The 12,621-nt window shown below is 36.5% G+C and overlaps 1 protein-coding gene across 8 annotated transcripts in view; it reads right to left on the bottom strand.

The window, feature by feature from the left end:
• Window positions 1–3,814: 3,814 nt before the first annotated feature.
• The window catches only part of nlgn2a (neuroligin 2a), a 198,990-nt gene continuing 190,183 nt past the window's right edge, over window positions 3,815–12,621 (bottom strand). For all 8 annotated transcript variants that reach the window (XM_058780625.1, XM_058780629.1, XM_058780627.1 and 5 more), the window contains 5 exons: window positions 11,470–11,655; window positions 9,516–9,781; window positions 8,726–8,885; window positions 7,756–8,122; window positions 3,815–4,646 (listed from right to left, as the gene is read on the bottom strand). In XM_058780625.1, the coding sequence (XP_058636608.1) occupies window positions 3,815–4,646; window positions 7,756–8,122; window positions 8,726–8,885; window positions 9,516–9,781; window positions 11,470–11,655 (1,811 nt within the window). The remainder of the gene's footprint in view (window positions 4,647–7,755; window positions 8,123–8,725; window positions 8,886–9,515; window positions 9,782–11,469; window positions 11,656–12,621) is intronic.

The raw sequence follows: 12,621 nt of genomic DNA, 5'->3' as shown, positions 1-12,621 counted from the left end.
TATTATCGTTTTTTCACAACTCAATGTAACCAATTAAGCAGCCTTGGAATTAAGTGCTTGTTAAATAAATAAATGCAAATGTTATATCCTATGTACAGTAGAACTGCACAATTATTTTTTAAAAGATCCTCATCTTGATCCAAACACCTATGAGTTATTATTCCTAAATGACATTGATTCCGCTACTATGTCTTTTATGTATTTTGTTATGTAGCTTATAATCACAGTGGTGTTCTTTGAATGTTCAGGGAAGCAAATGAATCATTTAAATAATTGGTAGTTTGATGAAAAGGAAACAGAGTCTGATGTCTGGCTATGAATTTCTTTAATGTACCCCAGATCAGAGTCACAGCATACAGTGTGTAATAACTTCTAAATAAAGAGAAATATCATCACCTTATTTATATATTTTTACCTTTTCTTTTTTTTAAATCCATTATTAACATGTTTATTCTTCATCAAGTGTGGCGTTCTGATTCTGAACATATATAGTAAAACAGGGCAACAGGTGTAAATTTGCTTTAGGACCCAGTAAAATGTGTATTTTCTTAGAGGAATAATGTGTGCTTCATTTATTTAGTAATCTTTAAACCATCAGACTTGACATAGTGAGATCCTCGTGCGCTCTTTATGCCATCTTAGTTTGGCATTATTTCACTAGATGCTTAATTCATTCAAAAATAACAAAATGTATACTTAAGTGTACAAATGTGACCATAAAACAATACTTTCCCCCTATTTTAGATATTTCATAAAATCTCTACCACCTTTTGGTAAGAATTCAATGCTACAAGAAGTTCTTGGCAGATGAAAAACTTCTCATAACCACCATGGTTTCCAGTGCTTATTTTGCTTAAATAAACTGGATGTTCCAGTCCATCTCCATATCAAAGATTTTTGAAAACTGGTAGGCTTTGTATCTGAAACGAATAGCCAATCATACTTGTGCAGAAATATGACTAGCTGTGATGATTCAAGTGACACTGGTATGCTACATAATACACAATCTCTTTATGCTCAAATATAGGAGCAATACATCATCTCCATCCTCTGATCTCAAAATTAAATGAAGCAGCAGAAAGTGAATTTAACGAACGAGATTAATCAATTTTGCTGGTGGCTGAATTAGAACTTGCACCTGTTGTCCTGGTCACAAAGTATTTCAAATTTCATTCGACCAGAAAGAAAAAACAAAACCAAAAGAAAAGAAAAACAAACAAAACATTTAAACAAGTAACTGAATATTTACAAATATTTTCAGTTGATTTGTTCTTACACTTAAAAATGTACAGTTAATTTCTATTTATCCTTCTCTCACTGTACGCCTACTGAAGACCCAATGAATGGCTCGTAATGGATGTAGAGTCTTTATTCTGTATGTACCACGACATCACACTCTAGTGGTTGAGCGTACAAAAACAAACGAGAGAAATAACAAAAGAGTCGGAACTCATCTCTTAAAACAGAATTGATTATTAGAACTGAGGTTGTTTTGTACGCAGCTCTAGTCAACTCCTCATAGTTTGTTTAAAATGGAGTTCAGTTATACCTACAACCACACAAAAGTCCACAGATGGTACATATCCACAGGTCCAACCTACGCTCTCGGATCTCCAGAAGGTACCTGCAACTGAAGTTTGTTACAATCTCCTTCGTTTATTGTCCAGTTATTGTTGTTTTCAGTCCACACCGCAGAAGAAAGTTCTGTTTTCATGACTGAACCTCCAGCATGTTTGCTCAGCAATGCTATTAGATAGAGTCTTTTCATGTTTAGTACATTGTGCAGCATACTGGTGTTAGTTCTTGCTCCATCATGATGGTCCTGGGCATCTCAGACTCAATACACTGGCAAACTGAGCCAACAGTGAGACAAACGCATTTCCTGACCCAAACCGTCATCCTCCCGTGACACACAGCAGTGGCAGAAAAATGTGACCAACAAGGCATGAAGAGAACATAAGTGATCGTGTTTATCCCACAGTTACTGTCCAGTGATTCTGAGCCATTCGTTCTTTAACCTGAACATGTATTCTGAAGAAACAATCTGTAAGATTTGTCTATATATAGATCTGGTTTGCCACCACCACTATTTGCTGTGCTTGTCATAACCTTGTCAAAAAGGTCAAGTGTGCAGTGCAGACAGATGTGAGATATGTAGAGATGTGGGTAAACACATCAAACTGATATTGGGAGTGCTTAAATCCTCTATTCTATCTAACTAGTTTGAATGTAAAATGACCATGTAGGTTTTCCTGAATGATAGAGGGCCACAGATGAAGGAGATTTCTGTGTTATGAGAATTGAAAAAAAAAACTCAGAAGTCTACTTTTCTTTCTCTCGTTGTGCCTCTCTGTCACATATTCTCTTACCTCACACATTCACATTAACACAAATGTACAGGACACCTAGCTATTGCCAAGAAAACACACTCTTTATGTGTGCGCACGCACAAATACACAAAAAGATTCTTATTAAACAAGGTTGTCAAAAACCAAACGATGTTGAACTGAAAGAATAAGGACAGATAGAACGAGAGAGGCCACGGAGAGAGAAAGATGGGCCGAGGTGAAAGAGCATCATTTGTATTTGAGAAATATAACCGTCAGAGGCCCGTAAAAGAGATGCAAAGCTACATGTGCATTCGCTATTTGCTGTATTTATGCAACTGTCCGGACCATCACAGATGGCTCTGGTAGAGCACTACATGGTTGATGGTCAAATAATAGCACCAACAACTGCATATGAATGTCAAAAAGCATTTAAAAGAATATTGCCAATAGCTCTCTTTCTGGATGCGGAGAGAGGATATCGTCCTATAGAGTGGTCAGACTGAGGAGGATGTTACATTTGGACTAATACTGATGAAAATACCACTGCAGAGAAGGTTTCTGTAGGCATTTTAAGCAAGCAAACTTCAAAAAAAAAAAAGAAAAAAATGCAAATATGCTGTGGGAGTTTACAGCTCAGTGTCCTTCTTGGTGCTTTAAAATATTTCATGCATAGATCCCACCGAGCAATCCATGTAAATATATATTTATATCATTCTTTTATATATTTGTCTTTATATTTATACATACAAAAATCTTCCTAAGAAAAACACATAGCCAAGTCAAATATGTGTGATAAAATGACACGCACAGAGCAGAGTGAGAGCGAGAGAAAAAGAGAGGATGTTGGCACTTTTGTTTTTGTCTTCTGTCAGATGCTGTCCTTCTCTCTCATTCTCTGCGTCTCTTGTTACAAGGTATGATTTAATACTTGACACAAGACTGCAGGTAAACACAACATATCCAGCTTTCGCCTTTTATCGATTGCCCCTATGATTCATGTAAAACATAATCCAAGGACACAGATCACATTCGGACAGAGAGCAATGGGCTGGTAATGGAATAACAAAGGAGAATGATAAAAAGGATGGATGAAATCTGCACTCTGCCAATTTAGTGAGAGAAGAAAAGTGGGTAAATGTCATCATTTCCCCTCATGACATCGGATCAGCTTAGTCAATCACTGACGCCCAATTTCTTTAAGAACAATGTGTAAAAACAAACAGCAAGTTGAATCCACTACGAGGCCAATGACTTGTCACTGCCGACCAAATCTGTTGCTCACCGTTGAGTCTACAAACAGAGCTCCTCTAGTGTGTACAACTTCTACGAAACCTTGATTGTGTCTATGAGGACGCCAACAGGATGCGCAGTCGCTGCTCTAGGCAGTTGAACCGAGAGCATCTTAAGTTTAGGAGCTTGAAAAGGTGGACAGAGAGAGAAAACTGGATATGTATGAGAGCTAGTCCTCTCGTTTGGGGGCGATACTATACACGGGTGGTGGAGTGAGGGTGGGGTAAGGTGTTGTTGTGGCCGGTGGTTGTAGGGAAGGTGTTGAAGGCATGGAGGGGTTGCATGCCAGTAATGGTGCTGGGAATCATGGTGATAGTATTGGCGGTCATGAGCGGAACATCGTCGGGCGCCCGCCTCAGTGCCAGTGTGTAGTCGGGTGGGCATGCGGGGCGTAAAATATCATGCGGTCGCAACGGCTCCATGTCGTGGTGGGCGTCGTGCTCCGAGTGCTTCATTTGCAGGGACATGATCTCTTCCTCTTGGCTGTGTGCTAAGTCATTAGCAGGTACGCCTCGCTGCGGGGACAAGCGGTGCCGTCGCACCTCGTGCCGTTTGTCGCGTTTGTAGTAAAGTGCGGCGAAGGCAAGGATGTTGAGGAAGAGGAGCGATGCGCCGACAGCTACCGTCACGCTCAGTTCTGTAGAGTAGTCCCGGGTGTCGCTTGGGAAGGGAGGGAATCGAGGGGGCTCTGAGCTGTCTGGGTCCGGTTCTGAAGGGAAGGTTGGGATGGGATGGCGTGTCGTTCGGGGTCCCTGACCCTTCCAGTGTGGGGTACGGGCGGTTCCTGGAGGCAGCCGGGTTGTGGCGGTGCTGAAGACCTCCTCGTGAAGGTTGTGGAGGTGAGGAACCAGTTCCAGCCAGAAGGCAACCTTATTTGCTCGGTAGTTGTCCCGGATGCGCGGCTTCAGGCCAATGTGGAGATACTGCTTGTCTTTGGAGTTGAACTTGGTCCAGATCACTTCCTCAAAGCGGTTGGGCTTGGTGTGGATGAACTTGGTGTCCTGAGGAACAGGCAAGTTGGGATCCCTAGAGAAAACGGATATCTTGTGTCAAAAGGGTATTTTAATGAATTCCACACCAATGTTGTGAGCCACTCAGAACTTTAAAAGACTTTTTTAATTGAGAAGCCTATTTAAATCAAATTGGAATTTAAAACAGGATACAGAACTGCAATTTGAATTCGGGCCAGGTGATAACAGATTTTGATATTTCTTGAAAAAAATAAATGAATCACAATATAATAAACTTTTCAGAAATTTTCAATATTTAGCCAACATCTAGACAATCTAGAACACTGAAACTCAATGGCTTCTTGGCAAGCTGCCAAAATAAAGGTTTGGCTTACCCTGAATTTTTTTACAGAAATTGATTACTATTGCCTAGTGAAAAATAAATATACATTTATTTCATGCTACAAATACATGTACATATTTATGTGCTTAATAAAAATACCTTGCGATTGTACTTTTGGTGTACTAAACTGGTATACTTAAAAGTCTGCTAAATTGGAATAACTAATTTTGTACTTTTGCACTTCAGTTGTGTAGAAGTTGTGCTGAAATCCAACTAAAGATATACTGAAGTATATTTGATTGTGCTAAAGTGGAGCTATTGCAAGTAAACTATAAGTACACTTTAAATATCTTGCACTTCTCAAAGTAATTTTATTACCTAATTTTAATGAATATCATACAACCAAGATATTTTTTTCAACCATGTTTTAATTTATACAGCATACAAATTCTGTTGTGTACGGTGACCAGGAGGGGACGTCTTCGTTCACTTAGTTTTGTCGTGGCCACGAGATATTAATTTGTGGGAACGTGATAATATGTCGTGGCCACAAGATCATTTTGTCGAGGTAACGGATGTCGTTGAGGGAACGACATATTTTTCTCGTGGCCACGAGTTTAATGCGTAAACAAACCTACGTGACCATAGCAACCCGGGATTATCAGAGATGGATTCATTAATATTTTATTTTGAATTAAGAAATTATTATATTAATTATTATAGAAATTATTACATAATTAAATTATTATATTGACCATAGGCTACCGGACTGTAGGCAATTGCATGCAATGTAAACAGCATTCGAATTAAGTTTATCATGAATAGGCTAAATGTAACATAAAGTACATAAAATAAAATAGACCTACAAGAAAACATTTTTATCCATCCCACAGTCTTGCTAGCTGTGTGTGTCCATTAACTGATAGTCTTTTTCCGTAATATTTGTATCATCATCATCATCATTATTATTATTATTATTAGCCTATTATCAGGGGTGCACATAAGTTTTTCAGCCTGGTTCTCATATGAGAACCTGGAGATTTGGTTTGGTCCTCACACAGGCCATGGAAAAATTAATTAATAATAGTGATAATAATATTATTGCACTTCATTTAGTTTATATATATATATATATATATATATATATATATATATATATATATAAAATAACTAACTAAAAATAATAAACTAAATAATCAAGTGTTATAATACTATTTTATTTTTAAATAAAAAGACAGTATTACATACAAATGCAATTATTTTATAGTAAACTTAAAAATAAAATGTTAATATTTTATTATTATCATTATTTTCATTTTAATTTTCATAATTTTCAAACGTAAAATCAGCTAGCTTTTATTTTGGCAGGTTGCCGGCAAGTAATTATTATGCGCTTCTGGGTTTAGTGCTGCTGATGGAATTGCGTCAGTGAATGAAATGTCACAGACAGTTTTGCTTTGAAAAGGGCAGCGGGTAGCCTAGATTATGCTTTCAGTTTGCATAGAAATATTATACAGTACAGTTTGTCGATCTAAAATGGTAATTGTGCATTAACAGCTGTCAACCATGTTGGTACGCAAATCGCGCATGCGGACCTGCTTACCACTTATGTGCACCCCTGCCTATTATTATATTTTTATATTCGTTTTGTCCCTTCATTTCGATCTCTTTACATAACGTTCTGACTAGTTTTGTAAATAAGCCTACTGTAAATGCTCGACATGCCAATAAAGCTTTGATTATACTGACTGGAATTTATAGCCTATTGGAAATGCAGTTTAAAGGTTGAATTTAACATATATTTAATTTTTTTTTCTGCAAATTAATAATTGTTAATATTATAGCCTACTGCCTAGCGTTTTGTTGAAGAATGAATCATTCACATAGTTTCATTTGTAAATGAAAACATAACACGCTCATTTATCATCACGCACTGGCATAAATAGCCTACAGTCATAAAGTATTGGTATAATCAAAGACTATAGAATGCCCTTGGTATAATTGTCAGGCGTTTACAGTATTTGCAAAATATATGGTAGCAAATTGCATAATTATACAGAACGTTAATTAGGTAAAGCGATACACGAATTGAAAGGGGAAATAATAAAATATTATATTTACATGAAATAAATATAAAAATATAGCCCTAACAAGTTAATATAACCTAATAATAATAATAATATACAAATATTAAATGAAATGTTTAATGTTAATAAAAATGTTTTATCCATCTCTGATAATACCAGGTTGCTATGGTCACGTAGGTTTGTTTACCGTGGCCACGAGAAAAATATGTCGTTCCCTCAACTTAGCATAATAATATCGACATAACGACATAATATCATGTTCCCACGAGTTAATATCTTGTGGCCACGACAAAACAAAGTGAACCGAAGACGTCCCCTCCCGGTCACCGTAGTGCAGCACCATTTTTGATGAAAAAATTATAAATCCAGAAAAAATAACACTCTGCCATATCTTGTTTACATTCATTCTCGAGGTCTAACAAACATGTGGAATTTCCTTTCCTATTAACTGTATGAAATGAATATCATGATACACATCTATATTGAATGATACGGGGAAAAAAATGTCATGATCATAGCCTATCTTTCGCCATATCGTCCAGACCCAATTTTCATGTCAGGAAATGTTTATAATTAATTTTAATGTAATTTCAAAGAAATGTGTTATGACTATAATTTAGCTATTTAAACACAAAGTAATTCATAAATAAATATATTTAATATATTCATATAAATATATTTTGTATATAATATATACAATATAATATATATTGTATATTAATGTAATATAATATATTTTGCATATTCAGACTCACCCGGTCTTGGCAAAGTTGGTCCAGTATGTCATCACCACAGCGCTAAGCATAACATCATTTTTGGAAAAGTTGCAAGGGAAGAGGTCTGTCGCTCCGATCATGGGCACACCAAACACATATGGTATCTCATCCCCGTGTGCAGCGTCTGCCCATTCGGGCCGAGTCTCTGTTTGGCAGTGGTGATAGAAGGTGTAGAAGTACACGGGAGACTGGTACTCCGCGTGGAGCTTGGCAGTAGCGACGGCTGGCGCCACCCACTGGTGATCAGTGAATAATGCCAGGAGAGTCTTGCGCCGCATTTCCCCATTGTCTCGGTCTGCCCAGTCTGTGTACATGAACTTAATAGTCTCCCTCAAGATGTCTTTACCTACAAAAATACAGAGAATAATTACATTAAAGAAAGAACAGACAAGAGCATTTAGTGTATATATGAATATGTTTGTCTTATGAACTTGGAGAGAATTCACCCATGAATGCATGCTATTTGTAAAAAATAACAATATTTAGTAGCTCACATCCATAGGACATTAAATACCAGACATAAAATCTCCACATTACATGTCACATAAAATAGCATGCTGATGGAGAATGCTTGTCTTTTTTCGCCCTCTGGTGGAGAAAGTTAACAACAGCACCAAATCAAGAGTAAGCAGAATACCTAGTACCAAGTTTATTGTTGTACTCAGCATTATCCCTCATTAAAAGTCAGAATGATGTTTACCCAACCAGACTTGAGTCTTCACTTGGCAAAATAAACATAAGAACTACAAGGACTGCTCCGCATTGCACCTCTATTTAGGAGAATTTAATCTAAACACCCATTTTTTTCACCTTGACAAAACTGTCAAACTCTGGCACAATTTAATATGAAATATGCTGATATAAAAATCTAGATGTTTACTTTCTAATGATAATTGTAAAACAGAGAAGAAAAATAAAAGTCAAATAAAAGGGGGACTTAAGATCTTACCTTTAGGATATCCATAGAGGTTATCCACAAAGTTGGAGATGGTGTAGTCAAAAGCTGCAGCTGAAATGCCCTCTTCACTCTCAGTGCCCCCCTCATCCACAAACTTCAGCCCCTCTCCTTGATTTACACCAATCAGAAGGTCGTAGTTCAAGAACTCCCCCTAGTGGAGAAAGAATTGAACATTCTCAGACAAACTTATTGCAAGTAACCAGTAGGGGGGGAAAAAAAGAAAAAAAGATTTCTTCCATATATGGCATTCTTCAACTTTTGTTACCTAGAATGATTTTAAGTAACTTACAACTTAGTTTTAACTTTTTTATGAGATCTTAAAAAAGACCTTTTCCTGAGATCTGAAAATCTTAAAACTCCACCCATAAACACCCAATTATTTTAATAAATGAGAAATAAGAAGCGAAAATTTTAAAGATTATGAATATAATTTATTAATAAAAAAGTATCAATTAAAGAAAAAGTATAAATTATTTAAGAATTTACTGACTTTAAGTGAAGAATCACCATGACATTGTTGTATAACATGATACCATATGATGGCATATCAAAAGTATATGGTGTAACTCATTTTCATGGAACATATAGTCTGAAGTTACAAAGTAGATCTGACTAAGCTTTATTCAAAATCCTGTGCTTGAAGCCTTGCTAAGATTTGGTTTAAAAGGTAGTTTGGGTGGTTTACTGGAAATAGTTTAAACCTAATCTTTGGCTTGGAAAGATAGACTATGCTGAATTAACATAGGTCTTAGAAACCTTCCCCACAAATGAAAGTAATCACCTGCTGCATCAGGATCTCGGGGTCATCTGGCACAACGTCTCCGTCCATCACAGGTCCAAATGCAATGTGGTAGCGGGCCGGCTGGATGTCCTGATCCACCAACTCTCTGAAATTTTTCCTGCGGAGACAGTCCACCAGGTCTGCGGTCTCCCCATATGTGCATCCCACTTTACGGGCCAGAATCTTAGTGTACTTCAAGGGCTGGTAGCTAATGGACCAGCTGGAGATGGCTGAACCACTCTGAGCAATGGCTCTCTGAAACAGGCCTGGGGCGGGAGGGAGCAATAACAAGCTGTTAACTACCCAGAAGAAAACCAGCATACATGATATACCTGGTTTATACATATAAGGGTCATTTTTTTTAAAACATCAAAATTTTAGGTTTAAATATATTTGAATAAATAATGGAAAGTAACTGGTCACCATCAGTTTTTCATAATTTGCCAATGGTTTGCACCATTTCCAATAGTGCTGATGTGTGACAAATGACTTAATTATATTATATCTCATGTAGTCTCAAAAATAATATGAGGTCATAAAAGCTTCACTCATACTAATTAGCAAAATGCTTTTTTAAACAGTTTTACAGCAGAACATGTCAGTTTTCCTTAAGTATTTCTTGTCAATTACCCATTTAACATGATATGATACTATACTGTAGTATGGTTATTTAAATGTTATGTTATATATTCAGTGTATCCGGAGATTGTTAATTGGATGTAATTATGTTGATGTCAATTCCAGTAGCGCTTAACACAGTGTCAGCTGGAATTGCATCAATGGAAAACTGAGAACAGAAGAAAATGAGGATTGGGTTTGGCACAAACAACATTTTTCAGTGATTACTGAGATAACATTGTACTAATTCCATCTCGCATTGAGATAATAACAGTAAATCTATTATTCTCTTGTAGCCTTTTCACTTAAAAACACTTTACAAACAAAGCCTTTTTCTTACTCTCAAGAGAAGAGTAGAAACATATTACCGAAGGGCTCGTCTTTTCCTTGTTCTGCCCTCCTTCCTTTCTTTCTGTCTTTTTAATTATTGAAGAGCATGTTACCTTTCCCAGAGAAATCAATATGGAGCTACTGTAGCTTTGTCTCTGCTAACACGCCTGTGCTTTTCTCTTTAACTAGCTTGTCCAAACAGGCACACAAACAGACATTTAGTTAAGCGGTGCTCAAAAAATCACTTCGCTAATTTTTTTTCTTTGCTCCACTTCAGTGAACTCTATCCACTTACTTAACCTTAAAGCAACAGTCCACCCAAAAATGAACATTCATCATTGATTCGCCCTGAAGTCATTCCAAATCTGTATAAATTTCTTTGTAGAATCCACAAGAAGATATTTAGCAGAATGATAACCAAACAGTTTTGATCCCCTTTTACTCTTACTCTATTTTTTTGTCTATACAATGGAAGTGGTCAGTTACTAACATTCTTCTTCTTTTGTGCTCCATACAGCATTGGAATGACATGACGGCGAGGAAACGATGACAGAATTTAAATTTTTAGGTGGACTATCCCTTTAATACTTACCTACATACCTTTATTTGTTTATCTCTTCCTGTTTCCGTTGGATTGGCCTCCTTACAGGAAAATAACATGACTGGTTTCTCCAGGATAAAAACTGTCATGACTTACCTGGTGTGATTGACAGTTGAGGGCTGTAGGACTGATGTTAGGTGAGGATGACAGTGATGATGAAGATGGTGCAGGTAAAGGTGGACGTTTTTGACGAGCAATGCAACAGAACACAGTTGGACAGGACGGTGAGACATTTTGTGAGGTAACAGACACACACACACACACACACACACACACACACACACACACGCATACAGCATTAATAATGAGATGGAAACCTGTGCAGGGATAGTATTAGTCTGTTAAAGCATTAATACACACACACACACACACACACACACACACACACAAACACACTTGTCTTACCCTCAGAGTGGTGGGACAGGATGAGTAGGTTGACACAAGATGCTCCAGCCCCAGATCCAAAGATAGTGATCCGTTCAGGATCGCCACCGAAGTGTCCAATATTCTCATTCAGCCAACGCAAGGCCTGGATTTGATCCAACAGGCCATAGTTCCCTTTAGCAGACTGATCTCCTGTGCTAAGAAAACCTGTAGTAAAGTAGAGGAGAAATGGAAAAATACAGACAGATTTGTTAATGGAGAGCAGTAATATAATTGTTAGCTAAAACTATTACAAATTGTTTTTGGCCATTGAAATACAGCTGATATAAAATAAAATATAAATATTATGAAAAACTTGATTATTAGAAATTTAAGTACTAAAATTACTAAAACTAAAACAAATAAATGATATAAATATTAAAGGAGATTAAAAAACTAATAAAAATGACAAAAGCACATTAAAATATTACTAAAACAAACAAAAATGTAAAAAATGTAACTATATTTAAAAATTTAAATAAATACTATATAGCATATAAAAATACTAAAATAATTGATAGAGAGTAGGGATGTGCATCTCCATAACAGGCCGATGCAATATGCATCTCAATGCATAGCCAACAATATGATACATTAAAGATACATATGAAACAGCTACCAATGCGATGCGATGCGATACCATTCACCCTTATTACGATGCAGTGTGATCCGATTTCGATTTGATTAAACACAATGTGATTCAATGCAATACGAAAAATATAATGCTATGCAATTCAATATGGTGCAAATAGTTCGCTTTTATTTCTTTGGTTCGAACAGATAGCAAATCATAAACAAATGAACTTAAGTGCCTTTTGACTTCTAATGCCTCGGTCTCCGTAGTGTTGTGATATGTCATATTTACGTAGCAGCAATGGTGATGAGAGAACACGCTAGAGAAACAATTAGAGAAATCAATCTAAATACAAAATATTGGTCACAGATTATTTTTAATATAGTGCATCTACTAATAATTATATATAAATAAATATTTTTTTAACGGTGCAAATATGTAAGAAACGATGCATCGCGATACAAATGACAACTTGTATCTCATTTAAATTTATGTATCGCATCCTTAACTTCGATGCGAGTCGATGCGAATCAGTGAATCTTACCATCCCTAATAGAGAG

Source organism: Onychostoma macrolepis, chromosome 07 (assembly GCF_012432095.1).
Source record: "Onychostoma macrolepis isolate SWU-2019 chromosome 07, ASM1243209v1, whole genome shotgun sequence".
NCBI lineage: Eukaryota > Metazoa > Chordata > Actinopteri > Cypriniformes > Cyprinidae > Onychostoma > Onychostoma macrolepis.
Note: the sequence above shows the minus strand (reverse complement) of the source record. Positions and strands in the feature narration are given on the sequence as shown.